We start from the raw sequence: 23,294 nt of genomic DNA on the forward strand, positions 1-23,294 counted from the left end.
CAAGAGCGACGAGGAGGTGGACATCACCGGCTCCGCCAAGGCCGCGCCCCACCCCCATGACCACGAAGTTGGCAAGTCCATGGGCGCCGCCGGCAGCAAGGAAGAGTAGTGCATGGTAGGTCGCCGCCGCTCGGGTTCCAACAAGGCCATTGCTCTTCCCCTTCCGTTGAAGCCAAGCTGGGTGAGCTGAAAATCGTTGGCCGATTAGCCCATAGTGCAATTATTCTTCATTATACTGCACTATTGGGTACCCATGTTTCAGTGTAGCACGATACATACATTTAGAAAACAAATGGTGAATCCATGCAATACATACATTTGGTAACTTCAAAATATGGCACAATGAGTGAGTTATAGTGAAATAAGAAATTTCATGAAATTGATGGACACATCCCCTACATCTATTGAAAATATTATGCTCAAAATAGCAAAATAAAAAATTGTTGATGTGAATTGTCCTTATTTGACGCCATACATATATGTTAACTAAATAAACAACTTACTTGAAACAACTTATGCATTACGCGAATTATTCTGTATGAGAAGGCGGTGTGCTATATCTGTCATGTCTGGTCTTTGATCCACCTCAAGGCTGAGACATTCGATTGCCATCCCTGCTAGACTTTGAAGAATATCCAAATCTTCTCCTACAGCAATTTCTTTGTCAAACAACTCGGTTGCCCTCTCCCCTCTTCTATGAGCTCCAATGAAACTGTTGACTAAGCTGTTGTTATCAGAGTGCATGGCCTTCTTCCTACTAATAAGTTCCAACAGCACAACTCCAAAGCTATAGACATCACTCTTTTCAGTTAGCAAGCCTGACTGTAAATATACTGGATCCATATAACTCATATCACCGATGACTTTTGCGGTGTGTTGCTTGTCTCTTGCAATCAACCTCGATATGCCGAAGTCTGCAATCTTGGCAACAAACCTATCATCCAACAGTATATTTGCTGGTTTGACATCACCATGTAGGATTTTGGTGTTTGTTTTTGAATGCATGTAAGCTAGACCATCTGCAGATTCTGCAGCAATTCTTAAACGTGTATCCAAGTTCAAAGGTTTGTTGTCGTTGCCGTGAAGAATGTCATGGAGGCTACCATTGGAAAGAAACTCATATACTAGCAATGGGGTATCAACTTCCAGACAACAACCTATGAGCCTGACAATGTTCTTATGGATGACTTGGGATTGGATGATGACTTCATTTGCAAACTGTTCATTCTCCAGCAGACTACCACTAATCGTCTTCTTAATTGCAACCAATTCATCACCAAGGATGCCCTTGTAAACTGCACCGAAACCACCATTTCCAATAAAATTGGTATCTTTCAAATAAGGCATGAGCTCACCCTTTTTGAAAAGTTTTATAATTTTTGCTTTCTCTAGTGTAGACCCACCATTCTTTTCATAGAACTCATTTGTCTTCTTTTTCTCTTTGCTAAGAAGAAGTAGAAATGACATAACTACAATGACAAAAATACAACCGATTGTGCCTGCATGGACAAAACAAACTTACTCACAAGTTCCCAATAAATGATCTAGTAAAAATATAGTATAAAATGAAATAACACCATCAACAATATAGCTTAAAATATAATGCATTGAGACTGCCCTAAGAGATAATGCACTTGGGTGGTTGTCTCTACAAATCTATCACACCTAGGATGACAACTTAAGAAACAACTTAGGAGGACCATGAAAGCTCACACTAGGTTCCACATTTGGTCAAAGATGACGGCAAATGTGCAGGCCATCCTCTCATACTAGGTGACCCCAATTTAAAACTAGTTGCCCATGTTCACCCTTTTGACTTATTATTTCAATATGTTTAATTTTATGTTTTAGATATATTAACTTGCTATGCAAGAAGTTTGAAGAAAAGCTATCCAATATAAACATCCAACACTAAGTTCTTATGTTTACATGTTAGTATAAATAGCTTTTTTTACGGGTGTTAGTATAAATAAATAGCTAATAATGAAATAAAGGTATTTCATAGAACGGATCCGGTAATAAAATGAGGATGTAAATATATTATATAGTAGAAAAAATAAATGCTTAAATGTGTATTAGCAATTAAAGTTATAAAAACTTATTTACGCATTCTAAAATTAGTGATATGTAGGAGAATAAGACAGGAATAGTGTACCACAACATATTCTAGAAAGAAAAGCTCAAAATTCAACATTTTTCTAAACACAAATACATAAATATACATGCCATTTACTTACCCACAATCGCCTTGGCTACTAGGGGGAATGTTTCTGCACAGTGTCCTGATTTTCCATCGCCTTTCATTCCAGGCTTGCATGGACAATCATAGCCATCAAGTCTGTTCATACATATGCCCTTGCTTGAGCAAAAATATATATCCGGGAACTTGCACTCATCGATGTCTTCAGAAGTTTGAAATCAAGGATAAGATACGAAATCTGAGTTAATAAATCGTCTAAACAAGGATGGAAATTATTAACCTGTGGAGATCAAAACATTTCGACAAACCTCTGCAGCCATTGGCGATGTAAGGATTGCCCTGGTAGTGCTCGGAGCACTTGCACACGTAGCTGAGTGCGTACCTCGACTGGCCAACCGTCGCGTTGACACAATGGCTGTTGTTGCTGACGCACGCGTAGTCCGGCGGCGGCCGCTGGCCTTTCACAGGGCAAGCGGCGTCCCCGACGATGGCGAAGTCGAGCACGACGGGGGCGCCCCTGGGGAACTTCTTCGGCAGCACCTTGTCGCCGTACAGGTCCGGCGTCGAGAAGGTGTAGCGTGACTTCTCGATCACCATAGCGTAGGAGCACCGGCTGGTCCTCCACAGGGTGTTGTTCTCGGCACTGACCCCCGGCACGGCCCCGGCGACAGTGCTGTAGCTGGGCTCCGAGCCCAGGGCGGCCTCGCAGCAGCCCCGCCCCGCGCACGACCCGTCCCTGGCGTGCTCGAGATGGCTGGCGGCGAGCTCCGAGCGGCAGGCGAACGTCGTCGTGTAGGTGGAGCGCGAGCTGTCCCTGACGCTAACACTCCAGCCGACGCCGACGACGGCGTTGAGCGCCTCCGAGACGGCGAACGGCCCCGCCAGACTCATGGCCTCTTCTTTGAGCTTGAAGTGAGTAACGTTGGTGCTGCAGCGGGACGTGATGGGGCCGTATGCCCGTGCCTCGCTCCTGTCGACCGACACGTCCATGAGCTCGACCAGCCAGCTCGAGGTCTTGGGGTACGAGTACCCCAGGCCCAGATAGGGGGTGTCCAAGAGGGCCGAGCTGTCGGACTCGGTGAGCGTGATGGTGTTCGTTGCGGTTGTCATGCCGCTGCCGGCGAGGAAGGCTCGAGGCGGGTCGAAGGAGTGGTCGCAGGTGACCTGGAAGCCCTCGCGGAAGCAGCCCGGCATCAGGCCGAATGGGAACGGGATGCTCATGTTGCCGCAGTTGTCTGGGCATCCCGGGTGCGTGATCGGCTGCTGCTCATCTTGCTCGCCAACAATGGCTGCTGCACCTGCCAGAACGAGTAGGAGGACTGGCAATGGCAGCAATCGGGATCGCGAGGCCGTGGGCATCGTGGAGCAGTGGTGGGTTCTGTTCTGCCAATGATAGATCGGACACCACTGCATGCTCTGTATGTAATCAAGGTCAACTGATCGATCGGGTAGACTTCATGCAATCGCCATGGTCAAGTCGTCGCCTGACAGACTGTTACACAAAGTAAGCTGATCTCATCGGTGCCGACGTGACTCCACGTTATATAGCTCAAACCTACAGTATAAAACAAATTAAATTACTGTAGTTGACAATGGGACTGATATCTTTTTTTTTTGCGTACTAATTTATTTAACCACTTGTTGTTTGGTCCCGAACTCTTCATCTTGTATACATCGTGTAGACTAACAAAAAAATATGTTCTGCAACAACCTCTAAACTAGAACACATAACTTAATTGAAACAAGCAATTCATGCGTACAATTAGGAAATTTCGTCGAACTACAAGGCATATGGCTGATGAAATAGGGAAGCAGTGAGAATAGTAACAACAGTTGGAAGCATGTCGAGGCGATGCTTAATAGGATGGTTCAAGCCGTCGAGGCGATGGCTGATAGGATGGTTAAGCCGCTAAGGAAGCGAGCCATGGTTTGCTCCTCTCACAGTATCCCCAATAGAAGATGTAGACGCAAAAATAACTAACTTTTACATCTTTGAGGTCCTAACCCCCCCCCCCCCCCCCCCCCCCCCCACAACAGATAATATAGATGTAAAAAAAAATACGTCACCGCTTTCCGGAGATGTAAAATACCACACCTCACGATGTAAATTTGCATCTCCATACACTCGAGATGTAAAAATGGCAGCCGCGCGCCAACTGCCCAATTGCCTTCATTTGGCTTCCGCCTCCCGCCCATCCGCGCGACCTTCGGTGGATACATTAAATAAATAAAAATGAAATATTTCCTTGGCCTGGGAGATAAATATAAGATCGCATGCAATTAGGAGATATGTTTTTCCTAATAAAGAAAAATAACATAAGTATGTACAGGGAACCAAGCATTTACATATCTCTACTCCTAAAGTTGGACTTGATAGTCTCGCCTCACCTCCTACCAAACCCTCGTCAAACTCTATATTATGCCCACGAGCGTATTACAGGTGACATTTTGCTCAACCGTGGCCAATTTTGACCGGCCCATTTAACACATGCATTAACTCATGCAAATCAGCACTTTCTCAAAACAAAGTCTTGAAATGACTCATTCAAATCAAATCGCTACTTACCAAAACGTCAAATATAATAAAAACTGGCCGGCCCATTTGACGCGTGCGCGTGTTTTTATTTTCCCGTTTTTTCTATGTTTCATTTTTTAGTTTACTTTTTTTTCTGTTCCATTTATGTGCTCGACATGGTGAGTTTGTAGAAAAAGTTGGTCTGTCCATTTTTCTGTTTCATTTTTTGTGCTCGACAATTGCGCTATAAGTATCTGTGTGCTATACAAATGAACATTTCATCTTGAATAAAAAATGTATCAAAATGGTCTGTAAGACATGCAACATTTCGTTGCCGTGTATCTGTATATCTCTCTTGGTTTAATAATGTATCATATTGAATAAAAAATGTATCAAAATGGTGTGTAAGACATGCAATATTTCGTTGCCAAGTATCAGTACTCCCTTTCGATAATATATAAATCTATCATACACGTACTCCTGGCCAACCTTCAGTGAATACATTAAATAAATAAAAATAAAATATTTCCTTGGCCTAGGAGAGAAATATAAGATTGCATTCAATCAGAAGATATGATTTTCATATGAAAGACATAACAGAAGTACATACAGGGAACCAAGCATTCCCATATCTCTACTCCTAAAGGGGACTTGGTAGTCTCGCCTCACCTCCCACCAACACCTCGTCTAACTCTATATTATGCCACGAGCGTCTTACAGGTGACATTTCGCTCGACAGCAGCCAATTTTGGTGGGCTCATTTGACGCATGCATTAACTCAAGCAAATCGGCACTTTCCCAAAACAAAGTCCCATTAACTCGTTCAAATCAAATCGCTACTTACCAACACATCAGCTATAATAAAAACGGCCAGCCCATTTGACGGGTGCGCGTGCTTTTGTTTTTTCTATTTTTTCTATGTTTCGTTTTTTGGTTTACTTTCTATTGATGGATGGCAGGAACAACCCCAGCCGTGGTTTACAAGGCTTCTAACGCGATCGCTAGGATTCAGTTTGTAACACGGGGTAGAGAGAGATTGTTATAGGAAGGATAAAGAGATAGAGGTGAATTGAGATTACATGCACAAACATCTCTATGTCTAACACCCTCCCTTAATCTTAACTATCCTAAATTAAGATTGTTCTTGAATGCTTCAAATGGCTTGATTGGCAATGCTTTGGTGAAGCCATAGGCAACTTAACCTTTGGAAGGGATGAATCATATTTCCAACTTCTTCTCTGCAACTCTTTCTCGTACAAAGTGGAAATCTATTTCAATGTATTTTGTTCTAGCATGAAAAACATGGTTAGCTGATAGGTAGGTAGCACCTAAATAATCACACCATAGACATGAGGTGCGTTGTTGCTTTATTCCCAATTCTTCAAGCAAAGACTCCAACCAAATGATCTCAGCACTGGCATTAGACATTGATTTATATTCAGCTTATGTCTTGACATTGTTCCTTGTTTTCTGGCACTCCAAGAAATAAGATTGGAGCCAAAAAGATTGCAAAACCTCCAGTTGATTTTCTATCATCATTACAGCCTGCCCAATCAATATCAGAGAAAGCACTGAAAAGTGTAGAGTTAGAGCGTCTGAATTGAAGTCCCAAACCTACAGTGTACAGGAAGCACTTGTTTGGTCCTCGAACTCCCCATCTTGTTGTATGCATCGTGTAGACGAACCAAAAATTAAGTCCTGGAGCAATCTCTAAACCAAAACACATGGCCCATAGGTGGAACTTGAAACAAGAAATTCAGACATCAAATTGGGAAATTTCATTGAACTACACAGCATATGGCTAACAAGCGTGGAAGCAGTGAGAACAGTAACAACCGTGGGGAGGATGTTGACCCCTTCTAGCTTGTTGCATCAATTTCACCAGTCACATACGGTTGGACGTCGGCGATACTTGATAGGATGGTTCTAGCCATTGAAGCGATGCTTGATAGGATGTTTTAAGCCACTGAGGAAGCGAACCATGGTTTGCTTCTCTTATTTTTCCATGTGCTACCATTGTTTGCTCGCTGGATTATTCTATGTTGGCTCTTATCATCGCGGACTCCATCTCCTTTTAGTATTTTCCACGGTATGAGTCCCTTATTGTAGCCCTTGAAGCTTCTTGTACAAGTGCCTTTGTGAAATTCTTGGGGACAAATGTTGAGTGCATGGCTTTCTTCATCTCTTCCCATGTAGCTATGGGTGGCTCTTCACGATCTTTGTGTTGATCTTGAACTTGTTTCCCACAAAATGTAGAGAAGCCATAGCGATCTTCTTGGGCTCGGTGAAGTTATGGGCTCAAAAAATCTTGTCAACCATGAGTGCCAATGTACTTTATGGGAGTTGGTTTATTTAACGGTCCTCATTTGCAGGATCAAAAAACTCCTAAACCTATGTCGGCAACATCATCATCAAGTAATGTGTGGTGAGCCTTTAGTGAGCCGAACCGCAAAATTTATATATATAATATCTTACGTTTGATCCTGGACTATCTTTCACAATGGAGATATAATGTAAATGGCTTTGGCATCACCAATTAACTTGTTGTTACTCACATAGAGAAATGTGTGATCATAATCACAGTGAGTGGTTTGGAGATGTTGTCTACCACTCTTAAACTCCACGAAAAATATTCTTTCGATATACAACCTGCTCGGTAGCCTCTTAACATGCCACAAATAGTTTGTATCAGTGATGATTCCATGGTTGTTATTTAGGAGCTTTTCCATGATAAACCTCCTTGTGTGAGGGTGCGGATGTAACACGGCATGGAATTCTTAATATCCGCATACCACACCAAAACAAAGTTTGTCTGACCCACAGTTATGAGGTTATCAAACTCATTTTAAATGAGCATGTAATAATCATAGCCTTTCATATATTGCAAAGCTTGATAACGACTTTTCAGTTGTCCAGTTCTAGATTAAACACAATTTTGCCAAGTATGCCATCATAAATAAGCGGGCGTGTTCATACTTAATACATAAGGTGCTTCTGACAGTTGAAACATAAGGAACCAACATTATCCGATTAGTTCAAAATTAGTTCCTTAGACACTAAAATGTTCATTTTTATCGCGCTTGACTTTAATAACACATAGTACTAGCGGATAACATATTTATTTCATACTTTGTCCATGTATGTCATCATAATATGAATTTTACTCCTTTTGGACCTATGTCTGGATGAATCTCCGTGCAATTAGTGCACAAGATAACACAAAGATCATTCTTGTCATTATTGAAAGATAGAAAACATTTGGTTTAGCTAGTGAGCTTTTCATTTACATGGGGTAGAGAACTTACTCCCCCAGACTTAAAGTAACATTGTCTCAATGCTTGTATTAGTTCATAACATAAATTCTCCAGACTACATGCCTTATCTTCCTTTTCCTTTCATGACAAAGCCTTCTGGCTGAGCCACGTAAAAATTCATAATTTGAGTCAACATAAAAACAAGTCATCGTAATAACACAAACATCTTGAAAATTCCTTAATCTCAGCAAGAGGAAAGGTGTCAGAAGACAAATCTGTTCTCTCTTTATTACAAGATTTTTGGTTACGATCCTTTTAACCTTTCAGGATTTCTCTCACAGTCATGTTTGAATTTGTAAAGCCATTTATAGCCTACAATATTTAACTCGTCCAGAAAATTGTAATAGCTTGTACCCTTCACCCTACATAGCAACAAGCCACTAAGATGAATGTTCACCCACATTATTTATCATAGGGAAGTGATGAGGTTCGACCCTAGGTGTTGCATTAGTTATTTCATAATCCTCAATCCACCTAATGCACATGAATAAAGATCTCATGGATAGTCAGTTTCTCCTCGAGATTTGTGTTCCTAGGCACCAAGTTCCCGGTAATTACTTTACTCTTATAGAACATATATCATGCTTTAGAGTCTAATGTCTTAAAAAGTATACATTTCAGTTTTGATCTGCATCACTGTAGGGCACAAGACGAAAAAGAACTTAATGAAGTGTGGCACATAATTACAAACAACGTTGGTTAGAAATATAATCATAAGCCACAACTTAATTACATCAATATCATAACTCATAAGCGACATTAGATTCACAAACTTGCCACTTTATCATTAATGTGTGCTTCATATTATTCATAAGGGGGTAAATAGATATAAACATGATAAAAGGAGTTGCAACATTGTTGTGATTTTCATTCATTCTTCTAAATAAACTTGTTGCATCTCAATCGGAGAATTATCATAGTCTGTGTTATGGTTTGAGTAAGAGAGGTGAGTGTGATACCTCTTCTTAAATGAGACATCCATTCTCCCTCTCAAAATGTGGTCTAGGGAGTAAGTAGATGTAAACATGATAAAAGGAGTTACAATATTGGTGTGATTTTCATTCATTCTTCTAAATAAACTTGTTGCATCTTACTCAGAGAATTATCATAGTCTGTGTTATGGTTTGAGTAAGAGAGGTGAGTGTGATACCTCATCTTAAATGAGACATCCATTCTCCCTCTAAAATGTGGTCTGATAGAAAAGGTTGCACTTTTGACGACGTCTCATTATTTTACACTTCTCTTACATCTTAATTGTACCATAACACGCATAATGATTATAAGATGAAAACATAAGTTGTCTCGCCACTTGGCAAGAATAACGCCAGCTAATTGGAGTTGACCTGACCATACATTTAAAATCATACATAATCATGTGATCTATTACGTACAGAGAAAAAAATTAAGTTTCTCCAATAACTAGGAGCATAAACAAACATCATCATTAAGATGGAGAATTAAGACATCTCCAAACGCTAGTGGAATAAACTAAATAGTCTTTTCTTTAACCTCCTTTGGATTAGTAATGTGCATGTTGACACACAACTTATGCGACCACTCCCAATGGTTTCCTTAACATCATGATTAACATCCTTTAGCATTAGCGGCAGAAAAGTTGAGAGATTCCTTACATGAGACAATGATCTCTAATTCTTCATGTGGGGAAAGTTGTCTAAATAAGGTCCGTGCATGCCAAAACCAAAGTTTAGCATAATTCTTAATGTTCATTGTTAAAAAAAAGGGGGGGGTGAGGAAACGTTATGAACATCGTAACAAAACATCGAGCATGAATTAACTATGCAATGAGATGAATTAAAGATATGCTTAATTATTATTCGAACATGTATCACCGTTGGGCAAAAATGAAAAGGATCTTATTTTTTCATACATGGCACATGAAAAATAATTAATTTTAGTCGAAGTATCATCGTATGCCATAAAAACTTTGTCATTAAATCTCTAATCAAAACTTCTCGTTGGTTCCATTCTGAGATCACATAATGATCAGGAAGAACTTCGGCTAAATTAATAGCCAACATTAAAATGAATCGACAACATAATCTAATCATGGTTGCCATCAGACACAATGATATCTTTTGTCACAAAAGCTGACAATGATAACAATATTAAACATAAGTGTCAAAACTATCATTAAAATTCTCAATGATATATTATGAAAATGACATTGGAATTAACATAAAAATATAGATGTCATTGCCACCGGGTAAACATTAAACTCAACATTCATAGTGAAATGGCATTAATATTTTCGTAGGATATCATAAGGTTTCCCAAATATTAAATCCGGCCATAAAATTACGTCAGGATTCACCAAATAACAATATGGCGACAACATGTACTTTAGAACAATTCTCTAAACAAAATTCATTTGCTATGGAAATTGTGGTCATAATTCATTAACATAATTTTGGACCGTCGTGAATATTTCGTGGTGCATATCTATACGTAATAATAAAGTGATAAAAAAAGGTTTCACACAGGGGAATCCCTGCCGGGGCCGGCCCATGCAGCAGGAACCATCTATACTACGCTCTGCGTGCTGAGAGAAGAAACAGAGCACCTCTTTAGGCCGGCTCATGTCCGGGCGGCCTGGTTTTTAAATTTTGTTTTTTATTTTGCGTTTTTATTTTCTGTCTTCGTTTTTTCTACTTTCAATAATTTTAAAATTCAAAAATGTCCGAAAAATAAAAAAATGGGAATTTTGAAATAAATTGTTTAATAATCCATAAACATATGTGGATTCAGAAAATGTACGAGATTTTTAGAAAATGTTTGTGATTTTAATGTTCACATACTCGAAATTTTGAAAACAAATGTTCAGCAAATAAAAAAAATTCATAATGTTTTCTGAAAATTCGTGTATTAAAAATGTTAATGAAACTGAACAAAATTTCGCCAATTCAAAAATTGTTTCTGAATTGAAAATATCCTAAAAAAATAAAAACTATTGTGACTTACAAAATAGTTTATTGAATCATAAAATGTTCGCTGATTCAAAATATGATCATGTGTTTCAAAAAATGTTCGTTAAATCAAAAAAATGTTCATGAGTTTCAAAAACTGTTTGATCAAAAAAATATTGGTCGATTCTAGAAATGTTCGCCTATCCAGGAAATATATTTTAAAAATTTCACAATTTTTAAAAAATGTTTGGAAATAGTATAAATTTTTCATGAATTCAAAAAATGTTCATGATTTTAGAAAAAAATTGAAAATCTGCAAAGATATTTCAGATATGTTCACAAGTTTAAAAATATGTTCATGATTTTCAAACATTGTTCACGATTTCATGAAAATGAGAGTGATAGTGTATCTCGGTGATGCAGCAAAATTTTGTCATGGACATTGGAGATTATGAAAAAAAATTGTCCTGTTGAAACGCACGGGCCGTTTGCTGGTCATGATAAAATGACACAAAATTCACCAACCAAAACTTTAGTTTTGCCCAATAGACATATTGCCCCAACATTATTATGACACAAGTGCGGTGCGGAAAACCTAACCATGTGACCATCAACATTTGGCCTCGGCTCATTAGAAATGATCATATCTTTAAGAAGTACCTTAAGGATGAACTCATCATAAACCCCACACTCAAACAAAATTTTCGAATCGAATATTTAGAATATTGGTGGATTTGAGTGGACAGTGCCCCCCCAGTAGCGAAAATCATATGCAATCCCGTTCAAACCGCTCAAACCCCCAATAGGGTATGCTTTGTTCAGTCCTCGAAGCCTAGAAGTAGATTCGATGCCTAATTCGAGTATGCGAATGGTATAATTGATGTGTAAATCGACCATCGGGATAGAGGGCTTACTGCCATTGACAGACGCGTGCCTGAGGGGTGATGAAGACGTTGCTCGACGTCGGTGCTTGACGTCCAGATCTTGGCTCTAATGCTCGCCGTCCAAATCTTGTGCGTGTGCCATCGATGAGAGAGTGGAGAGAGGGGAGAGTGAGCGGTGAGAGAGTGGTCAGAGTATTTATGGCACCACTTCGGGAAATTACATGCCATCTTCCCCGTGTCCCCGCACGCGCAACCGCCTCGAGTTGCATCGCTCAGGTCTGGCTCTGAAAAAAGGACTGATTCGAGCGTTCTTCCAGATCCAAACCCAGAGATACTTTAAGGTTCGTGTGCGACAAAATTCTGATGCAACTCAGACAACCTAATGGGCCAAAATTGCATCCAGCGGCCCTCCTGAGCCTAGTGCAGTCTACCAAACGCATTCAATGTGATACACCGTGTTGGACAATGATGGTCATGATACCATGCATAGGTTGGAGTAGTTATATTTACTCTCGTATTGGTTGTTGCATGCTTCCTAGGAACTGTTTAGGAGATTTTTGAATGCCTTGGAGTTGGACTCTTCTTGCACTTTGTTTTCGCATTCGACTTGATCTTGTAGTACCGTTCCCACCTGATAGTGTAGTGTTTCGAAATTCCTCTTTGATATGCCTTTCAGAATTCTTGTTCTGGCCTTGGATCTTGAAGATGCTTAATCGACTAGTGTATCTGTATAAATGCTCAATGCCTCAAAAATCTGAAATTGCTACGCAGTATTGTGTTATAGTTATTTTATGGATGGCAGTGGGGCACCATGGTGCTCGCGCACGGGTAGAGCTCGTGCCCGTGAGGTAAAAAAATTGCCTTTCCAGGTAGAAAATTCTGCCATGCCCGCCGCGTACGGGTAAAATTTGTCGCAGGCATACCTGCCTCTGTTGTATCAATCAGCAAACAGTTTTAAATAAAATTCACTACTCACCAACAAAATCAACATCAATTACAGGCAAGGGGATCCTTTATCACCTTATTTGTTCCTTTTTGTGACTGAGGCACTCTCCTTGTTGTTAAAGGATGCTTGTGAGAAAGGTGCTCTTAAAGAGTTTAAGCTAAGCAGACAAGGTCTAGGTATTTCACATCTTTTGTTTGGGGATGATAGCCTCCTATTTTTCAAGGGGTCCATTGATCAAGCATTAACCATTAAAAAAAATTGTCGGTTTATGAGAAGGGAACTGGTCAGCTTCTGAGCCCAGATAAGTGCTCCATTAAATTTGGTAAAAAGTGCAGTATGGAGGATCAGGTGTCTATGATGGTTATTCTCAAAATTACCGTTGAATTTTTTGAGGATAAGTACCTTGGATTACCAGTGCCTGAGGGTAGAATGAAGGTTGAAAAATTTCAGGCGACCAAGGATAAGGCTTTAAAAAGAGCGTCAGATTGGATTGAAAAGTATGCTTCTAGTTGGTATAAAGGAATATCAAATTAAGGGTGTTCTACAAGCGCTCCCAGTGTATGCCATGGGACTTTTTTAAATTCCCAGTCTCATTATGTGAGGAACTTGCTCAGATTATAAGGAATTTCTGGTGAGGAGTCAAAAAGGATAGAAGGAAAACACATTGGCTAGCTTGGGATAAACTAACAAAACCAAAAAGTAAGGGCGGCATGGGGTTCCGTGATCTAAGGTTATTTAATCAAGCTCTATTAGCTAAGCAAGCCTGGAGGTTATTAGTGTACCCGAACTCGTTGTGTGCTATGGTTTTGAAGGCAAAATATTATCCCAATGGTCATATATTGGATACGGTTTTCCCACAAGCCACGTCGGTGAATTGGAAGGGTATTATGCATGGATTGGAACTGTTAAAAAAAGGTCATATGGAGAGTGGTCGATGGCAACAATGTTAACATCTGGAGAGATAATTGGCTTCCAAGAAATTCGGGCCTAAAAGCTATAGCAAAATAGAAGCGTACTAGACTGAAATGGGTGTCGGAATTATTCATGAGCGGGACTAAAACATGGGAAGAAAATTTGATTAGGCAGCTATTTTTTCATCATGATGCTGAAGAGATCTTAAAGTTATGCATTCAGTCTGTGGGGAAGGGGGATCTTGTTGCTTAGCACTATGAGAAAAGTGGGATGTTCTCTATTAAAAGTGCGTACAAGCTAGCGTTAAATCTCAAGGATTGCAGCGAGGAGATAAGAATTTCTAGCAATGCGGTTAATGAGGAAAGAAGAATGTGGGATGTTATTTGGAAGGCTAAAGTCTCACAAAAAATTAGAATTTTTGCTTGGAGAGCTACCACTACAGGTAAATAGGGTAACCCATCATCAAACGGTCCTAGGTTTATGCACTATTTGTGGTGTTCAAGATGAGAGTATTTTCCATGCTCTTGTGACCTGTCCTGAAGGCGCGTGCTTTGCGTATCGCCTTGGGGGAAGTGTGGAATATTCCGGGTGAGGAGTTGTTCAAATTTACGGGGCCGGACTGGCTCCTCATCCTGCTTGATCAACTAGGGTCGCTGGTTCGCGAGCAAGTTTTATTTATGTTATGGAGAGCTTGGCACCTGAAGAATGATCTGATTTTTGGAAAAGGGAAAGAATCTGTGACCACCTCTGTTATCTTCGTGGAAAATTATTGGAAAACATTCACGACTGCCTACAATTGTGTGCAAGTGGATCTAAGCAAAAAGGGTAAGGGGGTGCTTGGTGACGGGAAGTACGATTAGTCCGCCAAAAATGATCATGCTCTTTGGAAGCCTCCGGATCCGGAGTATATTGAGGTAAATATTGATGCTAGCTTCGTGGAGAGTTTAGGATCAGCTAGCGTTGGGGTTATCACCAGGAATCATCTGGGAGAAGTCCTGGTTTCATCATGGGATTTTATTCATGTGTGCTCTGGTTTGGACGAAGCGAAACTTCGTACGTGTCTTGCCAGGATATACATTGGTATCACTCTTCTCAAACCAATTATTTTGAAAGTTGACTGCTCTTTTGTTGCATCTTTTTTTGCAAAAAAAAAAACCTTTGACAGGTCTCCTCTGGTGGATCTAAAAAAGGAAGCAATCAACGTTGCTAAGTTTATTAAGGATCTAAAGATTGTAAATTGACAGGCTAATATGACGGCGCATGAGATAGCTAAATTTAGAATGGTAAAAGCGCCCAACTCATAATTGGTAAATTTGCGGGTTCAATTCCTGGAATACTGTTCCGCCCTGCGTGGCTAACTATGTAATAAACAATCATATGACTCTTGTTATTTGATCAATACGCGGGTGGAGTTTCCACAAAAGAAAAATCAATTACAGGATACACTGACAATAAAAAGATGAACAGCAGCAACATTTCACCAATCAGCACCAAACACATGTTTAACGCTTCACCAGTTAACACTAATAACTTGATAGTACGCAAGTCACAACAAAACAAATAGTTCAACAAAAAAAATGTACTACTCCACTAAACTAACATGGGCACATACTGCACAAGTTCGACATCACAGGTAGCTCAAACACATTCTAGCTAGGGATATAACTCCAGCACTACAAGTTCTACATCACGATAGAGGAACAAAACAACTCCCAACACTTGACCTTCTTCGGCCTGAATCCACCAAAACACTGAAGCCAACAAAATAAGATTTGGTTTGAGAATCCAGCAAACACCGAAGCCAACACAAACAGGATTCGGGGGCAGAAATTTACAAAACGAGGCAATGGGGATTTTTTTCGATGATCGAGGCAATGGGGATTGAAGAAAGCACTGGTAATATCTGACCGCACGCACGAACAAACATCGACAGAGCCACAGATTCCATACGAATTCAGGGGTAAAATGCTGCGATTTCCATTCCGTCAGTACACCCAAACAACAAACAAGTCCAGCGCGAACAGCAGCGAGATGCAGCCATTACACCGAGGACATGAACACCACCACCAGACAACGCGTAGCTACTAGCACTAATCCGGTGGTGCAAGACGGATCCTCCTGGCCTGGACCAGCGCGGCCTAGCCGCCGAATCCGTAGAGGGTGCGTCCCTGGCGCTTGAGGGCGTAGACGACATCCATGGCGGTGACGGTCTTGCGGCGGGCGTGCTCGGTGTAGGTGACGGCGTCGCGGATGACGTTCTCCAGGAAGATCTTGAGCACGCCGCGGGTCTCCTCGTAGATCAGCCCCGAGATGCGCTTCACGCCGCCCCGCCGCGCCAGACGACGGATCGCCGGCTTGGTGATGCCCTGGATGTTGTCCCGGAGCACCTTCCGGTGGCGCTTGGCGCCGCCCTTGCCGAGCCCCTTCCCGCCCTTGCCGCGGCCGGACATCTTGGAGCTGACTGAGATGGAAATGGAGGAGGAGCTGTGGCGGCGGCGGCTGCTGGTGCTGAGACTGGAGGGAGTGGAAGGGGGATTTAACAAGGGGGGAGGGTGCAGCCGGCCGTTGGATCTGTACGGGATTGGACGGCTAAGATGGTGATCCGGGAGAGAGGGGGCGCGGATCGCTGACGTGGTTCCTAGATTTCATCTTTGGCGAGGCGGGCTGCGGGTCAAAACATTTGGACTCTGCCGGTTCCAAAGCACCCTATGGATTCCACTAAACGGATGCATCAGTCAAAACATCGATTATCAACCTAATCATAAGTTTGGAAATTCCTCTATATGAAAGACACATGAAGTAATTTCCACATACTCAAAACACGGAACTACTAGAAATCTTCATCTTCAAAATACCCAAACTCATGAATCCACGCTCCAGTTGGAACGTGTTCAGCTCCTCTGCAATCCAAGTATTACTGCACAGGTGTTGTAAACATCCATATTGGCCGTTAGTTCCAATCCGACCGCTTTTATTTTCTCAATTAATCCTCTAAATAACAAAGCTTTTTGTATTTGAATAAGTACTTCCATTCACACCGCGTGCTGCACGCTAACTGGACTATAGAGCAAATAGATTGAGGGATGAGTAGACGACCTCGCCGCCGACGAGGGTTCGGCTCTTCGGCCCAACCCACTCCCTCCCAGAGCGACGGTCCGGCGGCTGGAACTCCATGCCCGCGTGCTGCGCTGAGGCTGTGTCCTGAACTACCCATAATCCGTTGCACGTCGCCGTCCCCTTGGCTCTCCGGCTGATGTCGTGGACGGGGGTTCGGCTCCTCTACAACTACTTGGGCACCCTTAACCCTCCCCATGTTGCACCGCCCGACGCCCTAAACCTCGACGGAAGCACATCGCTGACGTGCACAACTCCTCAACGAGAAGCTTAAAGACCAAGAGGCCAAACATCGGTAGCCGCTTCACACGGAGAAGAAGTGGACAGAAAGACAGTCACATCCAGAAGCTGGAAGAGAGCCATCATACAATTCTTGCATATGTGAATAGCCATGCAACATGGAAAATTACTTAAATATTTCAAAAAAAATTGATGGTCATGGCACTCATTGTTTTATTGTATGGATATTCGAATAATAAACAGATTAGGACAATTTGCTAGCTCCAAGTTAGAACAACAAAAGTCAGAAATGTCTTCGGTGCCACACCTTCCTTTCGAGGCATGCATCCAATGGTATGACATTATCAAAGATTCTTCTAAATTCATTTTTTAATTTTTATCTCGCAAATGTTGACCTGATCGATGCTTCGTTTTCACTGTGGCTTCCTTGAGGTCGTCAACATGTTACACAAAATGTTTTCTCCATCGGTACTTGGCATATTACAATCACTTACTTCTGGTACTTGACATATTACTAAAAGATCCATATACATTTGTGTAAACCTTGTTTTCATGGTACCTATGTGGGTTAATGTCACTCATATTTTGTCAGCACAACTGGGAACTCACTCTCTCACTTCTCACTACTTGGCTCCTCCTCGTCCCGAGGGCATGCTCACGTCTCGATGCCGTGCAATTGGTTATATATTACTCCCTCCGTGCTCTAATATAAGACCCTTTTAGTCATTTCAAAATATTGACTACATACATACTAAGGCCTCTTTTGGTTCATAGGATAGGATTATCGTAGGAATAAGAATTTTGTAGGAAATGATATGACATGTATCTCAAATCCTATGAGTATGAATAGGAAACGAGATGTCATTTGGTTGACAACAAAGGAATTTTTCCATTGAGTCTAGACTCATTTTTATTTTCCTATGAAATGTAGAGGATAGAAACCAATCCTATGTAGGAATAGGAATCTATTCCTATGAACCAAAGGGCTCTAAAGGGAAAAAAATCCTATAAGAATCCTATCCTCTAAAATTCCTATGAAATTCCTTCAAACCAAAGGAGGCCTAAAATGTGTGTAGATACATATGAATCAAGATAAAGCTAAAAAATCTTATATTAGGGAACAGAGGAAGTAGTTTGCCTTTTGCCCTACCACCATCGTCATCATGACCCTCATTGTCGGCTAGGTGGTGCAAGGGGGACTCCTCCATCGCGTCCATGTGCTTGCTCGTCATCAGCGAGGACCTAGCCAGCGCAATGCCCCCACCGACTTTGATGATCCACACTAGCTTGCTTTCCACCGAGGCAGAGAATGAACCATGGGGCGAGGCAACATGTAGAGTGATGTCTCCCGGTGGTAGCGGGGAGGGGAGTCTAGACGGTGGCCGTTGTGGTCAACGCGTGTATGGTCAGGTAGTGTGTCGAGGAGCACTTAGCACTAGCTTTGGCGACCATGTCTACCCCGTACCCCACCTCCATGCGACAACTTTCCTCCGCCACCCCATCTCTCGAGTGGCTTTGACGAGACCAGATCCAGCGGTTCCCTTTTGACAAAGCCCCCTCGACGACGTATGGGGAAGCGACAAAGTTCGGGCGATGATGTGCTCCTGCTGCTGGTGGCATCCTTGCAGAAGCGCCATGGGCGCGATGGCCGGCTGGTGAGATCGAGCTCGTCGATCGTATAACGGAGCCTCGCGGCATGTCCGAGCTCCGCATCATGATGTGCGGCGCTGGTTCGATGCTTCGATGTCGTCTGGCCCCGTCACTTGTGCCCCCATGTGGTAGCCTAACGTACTGTGATTGAAAATTCATGAATCGGAGTTGCTATTACTGAGGTCATCGTGCACTTCTTCCTCTACATTTTATCTGATCAGATCCGCGGCAATGAATTGGTTGCATTTCCTTTCCGAAAAGAACCCCACTATATCCCTTTTCCTCTTTAAACGCACTGTAGTTTTGTTTAGTACTAGTCTGGTGCTATTTTTCTCGGTGTACAAGATATATAGACATATATGGAAATGATCTGTCCTGTTTTATTTTCTTCATCTTACTATCTTAGGTTTGTTGCAAAGGAAATCCGTTCCTATGTTTATCCTATCTTTGACACCGTTATGTTCTTACATAAAAATGAGGTTTAAGCATCTCAGTGTGACTCAAAACGGCATGAAAATTGTTGGGCTCAAAACAATAGCAAAATGGATATTCATTCTTCTCGATATTCATAATAATACGCAGTTAAGTAAACAAAAAACAAATCCACGGAAGTTATGGGCTCAAAAAAGAAAAGAAAATAAACGGAGGTTATGGGCTCAAAATAAACGGAGGATATCAGGGATGGTGCTCGGCTCAATAATAAAGAGAGCAAAAGAAAATAAAATAAACGGAGGTTATGGGCTCAAAAAAGAAAAGAAAAAGGAAACGGAGGTGCTCAACCGTTCTCGCGCCCATTTTTGCCAGGCCAGCGATCCAAGCGGAAGCACATCCGTCCGTCCACGCGAGCCAGCGCGGGACGCATCCTACGGTCCTACCACACGACCCCACCGATCCGGGCCACCACCCCCTCCTCCAATTAGCGCCCGCCTCTTCCACCTTTATAAACCTCCTTCCCACGTCTCGTTCCAAACCCACCACCTTCCACTACGCACGAAACGCAAACCACCACCAAAAGCCCCAACCACCGCCCCGCACCAGCGATGGCCCCCAAGGCGGCGGAGAAGGAGCCCGCGGCAGAGAAGGTAGCCGAGAAGAAGCCCGCGGAGAAGGAGCCCGCGGCGGAGAAGGCGGCCGAGAAGAAGCCAGCGGAGAAGGAGCCCGCGGCGGAGAAGGCGGCCGGGAAGAAGCCCGCGGAGAAGGAGCCCGCGGCGGAGAAGGCGGCCGAGAAGAAGCCCGCGGAGAAGGATCCCGCGACGGAGAAGGCGGCCGAGAAGCCCCCGGCAACTGCCGGGAAGAAGCCAGTGGCCGAGAAGCGTCTGCCGGCGGGCGAAACGTCCTCCAAGGCGGGCGGCGGCAAGAAGTGGGACCAGAAGGAGGGCAAGAGGAGGAAGGAGACCTACAGGGTCCACATCTACAGGGTGCTCAAGGAGGTGCACGGCAAGGAGGTCGGCATCACCTCCAAGGCCATGGCCGCCATGAACTCCTTCGTCAACGACATGTTCGAGAGGCTCGCCGCCGAGGCCGGCAAGCTCGCCCGCTACAACAAGAAGTCCACCATCGGCCCCCGGGAGATCCGGACCTCCGTCCGCTTCCTCCTCCCCGGCAGTCTCTCCACGATTGCCTTCGAACATGGCGACGCTGCCGTCGACAATTTCAAAAATTACAAGGCATTTTATGTATCTTCGGAGGAAGAGTAGTTGTTGACTTTGGTTATCTGCATGTCGTTTAAGTACTAGTGCTGGATAGAAGTTGCTCAACGGTTGCTTGGCTCTACCATGGCACCAAGGCCGTCACCAAATCCACATCATCTTAGATCGTGTTCTTTGTAGAAATGTGTAGATGGTTCTGTTACTTTAGTGCTTGTTGACTCTGGTTATCTGCAAGTCGTTGAAGTACTAGTTACTGGTTGATGCAAGTTGCTGAATGATTGCTTGTCACTCTTGTTGTAAGAAGTAAGAACTGAATTTGTGATGCTCTTGTAAACTGGAGACTTGGAAAGCGATGATTCATTTCTGCTGTGATATGCAATTGCTACTAGACTCTGCCGTACGATTTTGTTTCCCAGTAATGTGAGATGAGATTCTAGGTTGATGATCAGTAGGTTACGCTTCCGCATTATGTGCAGAACCAACCGACTCCATTGTTCAATCGTCCCATTTAATTGCCAATGCTTTGATGGCTCATTGGATGTAACTGAATTTTGTGCTGCTTTTGGCAAAATGAGATTTCAAAAGCGACGATACATTTCTGCTACTGATTTTGTCATGTGATTCGACGGTTACTAGGTGGCCGTCCTAATCTGAAAAGTGAGTGTGCTTTGTAGTAATGTAAATGTAAATTTTCACATTCTTGATCTGCAGACAGTAGGTAGGTACAGAACCAAGTATATTGTTCGTTAACCTGACATGGAAGACTAAGAGCAACCTAATTGGTTTCCTTGCTATGTGGTGTTCTTGTTCTGGTAGTAGTTAACGTTGCTTATATTCACAGTAGTATGTAGCAGTTTGGTGTACTTTTAAAATGTCTATACGTGTGTGACAATTAGACTTGTCCATTTCTTGCGTGAAGTCGTTTTTCTTCTGTGATGTAATTGTTACTAATCTCTGCCATACGGTTGTGATCTACCGAATAAGTTGCCGATGCTTTCTTGGTTTTTTCTTTTTTGACCAAATGCTTTCTTGGTTTGTTGGTGGTGACCGGTGACTGAATTTGTGTTGTTTTTGGCAACTGAGATTTTGAAAAGCAGTGATACATTCCTGCTACTATGTTTACGGATTTTCTAGTGCGATTTGATAGTTACTAGATTTTTTCAGGGTCAAACTGATGATGGTTAGTAGATGGTTCTCCAAATCTCCGCAAAATGATCGCTGTTGTACAGTAACGTAAATGTAAATTTTGCAGATTCATGATCTCCTAGCAGTAGGTTGGTGCAAAACCGAGTAGTGTATCATTCATTAACGTGGCATGGAAGAATAAGAGCAACCCAATTGGTTTCACTGCTACGGTTCTTGTTCAAGTAGTAGTTACTAGTGTTGCTTATTCGGCAGTGCTATCAATTAAGACCAATCAATTAGTCAGGCTGGGGCAGTTTAGTGTTATGCATATTATCACGGTTTCAAAGGCCCGCAAAATAAGGAGTCTGTTAGAGATGCTCTTATACAAGATGAGGTTGAGACATGCTATTTTGTTGTCTCGCATGTTACTGAAGAGAAATTACATGTCTTCTATTCACATTTGGTGTATTAATGGATGTCGATGACCGCCTGACTCCGTAAATTCTTCTCGTAAATGTAGTATTGCTGGGTGAAGCTAGTTCACACTATCAGAGGCAACGCGAGGTAAAAGACAAACATTCATGGGTGCATCAAACATCACTACCTCGCAGCATCTCTAACAGATGATGTGAAATTTGATGCCTAAAATGGTTTTAAGGTTTTCAGGCACCCGCGGCTGTTGTGTTTTCCAGATGCCAAACAACTGTTTCCCAAAAAAATTGTCCCACTTTAACAATCTAACAATTTGGGCTTTGGGGCCTTCTTGGTGCCACCGGAGAGAGTCGGGGGTGCTGGCCAGAGCCGCTGCCGCGCTGGCCAACAACTGAGAGCTCGAAAAGAGCAGCGGCTCGGCAACTGTCATGTGGGGGTCGCGGCAGCCGGAGTTAATTGTAGAAAACTACCATATTTGCGGTTAGATTTGCATAAAACTACATGGTCCCTATATTTCTTCAAAATTCACCGTGTTTGTGTAAAAAAAATTTGCACCAAACACTGGTCGGGGGATTTGCCCCATTTGACCACTTTTTTGACACATGGGTTCCGCATGTCAGGAGCTGACTTGGCAAAAAAATGCCACATGTGCACGTCGACTAGTCTACTCTTCCTATCTCTCTTTCTCCTCTCTCGCTTGCCCATTGCCCAGCCCTACCAGAAGGCCAGCCGCCACCAAGATCGGCCTCGAGGAGGCCAAGCTGGAGTTGTGACGCTTCACCAAAGCAACCCGAGCCTCTAGGCAGCGGTGTACATCATGCATCCTCTTGTGCTCCCGTCCACTTGCTAGGGCACAGGGACATGTAGGTCATGGTGTTCAGGGCGGCCGACGCACCTCTACGGGGAGATCCGGGGGCCACCAGAGCACCACCGAGATGGTCTACGAACAGGAGCGGTGCGGGCGTTTGCAAGCCGTGAGGGGCGCGGACGGGAGGTCGGGAGAGGCATGGGGGTGTTGTCCGGGCAGCGGTGACAACAACCAGAGCATGGGCATGAGAAGACAGCTGGAGGATGATTGGAGGATCAGGGTGGATACTTGCATCTTAGAGGCGGAAGTGATACATCCATTTTGCATCATGCTTTTATATTGATATTTATTGCATTATGGGTTGTTATTACACATTATGTCACAATACTTATGCCTATTCTCTCTTATTTTACAAGGTTTACATAAGGAGGGAGAATGCCGACAGCTGGAATTCTGGGCTGGAAAAGGAGCAAATATTAGAGACCTATTCTGCACAACTCCAAAAGTCCTGAAACTCCACGAAAGTCATTTTTGGAAATAATAAAAAATATCCAGTGGAAGAAGTTCACCAGAGGGGGCCC

At 42.8% G+C, this 23,294-nt stretch overlaps 3 protein-coding genes across 3 annotated transcripts; 1 reads left to right on the forward strand and 2 right to left on the reverse strand.

Moving 5' to 3' along the window:
• Window positions 1-300: 300 nt before the first annotated feature.
• LOC125514462 (wall-associated receptor kinase 4-like) lies at window positions 301-3,605 on the reverse strand. Its single transcript, XM_048679805.1, has 3 exons — window positions 2,509-3,605; window positions 2,238-2,402; window positions 301-1,499 (listed from the first exon to the last, which is right to left on the reverse strand). The coding sequence occupies exons 1-3, from the start codon at window positions 3,557-3,559 to the stop codon at window positions 514-516; spliced, it is 2,202 nt and encodes a 733-aa protein (XP_048535762.1). The 5' UTR covers window positions 3,560-3,605; the 3' UTR covers window positions 301-513.
• A 12,043-nt stretch (window positions 3,606-15,648) lies between these two features.
• LOC125516120 (histone H4) lies at window positions 15,649-16,202 on the reverse strand. Its single transcript, XM_048681592.1, has one exon. It carries the CDS (start codon window positions 16,143-16,145, stop codon window positions 15,834-15,836), a length of 312 nt encoding a protein of 103 aa, XP_048537549.1. The 5' UTR covers window positions 16,146-16,202; the 3' UTR covers window positions 15,649-15,833.
• A 3,490-nt stretch (window positions 16,203-19,692) lies between these two features.
• LOC125516681 (histone H2B.6-like) lies at window positions 19,693-20,677 on the forward strand. The gene has a single exon (XM_048682031.1). It carries the CDS (start codon window positions 19,740-19,742, stop codon window positions 20,394-20,396), a length of 657 nt encoding a protein of 218 aa, XP_048537988.1. The 5' UTR covers window positions 19,693-19,739; the 3' UTR covers window positions 20,397-20,677.
• The last annotated feature ends 2,617 nt before the right edge of the window (window positions 20,678-23,294 follow it).

This window comes from Triticum urartu, chromosome 6, assembly GCF_003073215.2.
Source record: "Triticum urartu cultivar G1812 chromosome 6, Tu2.1, whole genome shotgun sequence".
Lineage (NCBI taxonomy): Eukaryota > Viridiplantae > Streptophyta > Magnoliopsida > Poales > Poaceae > Triticum > Triticum urartu.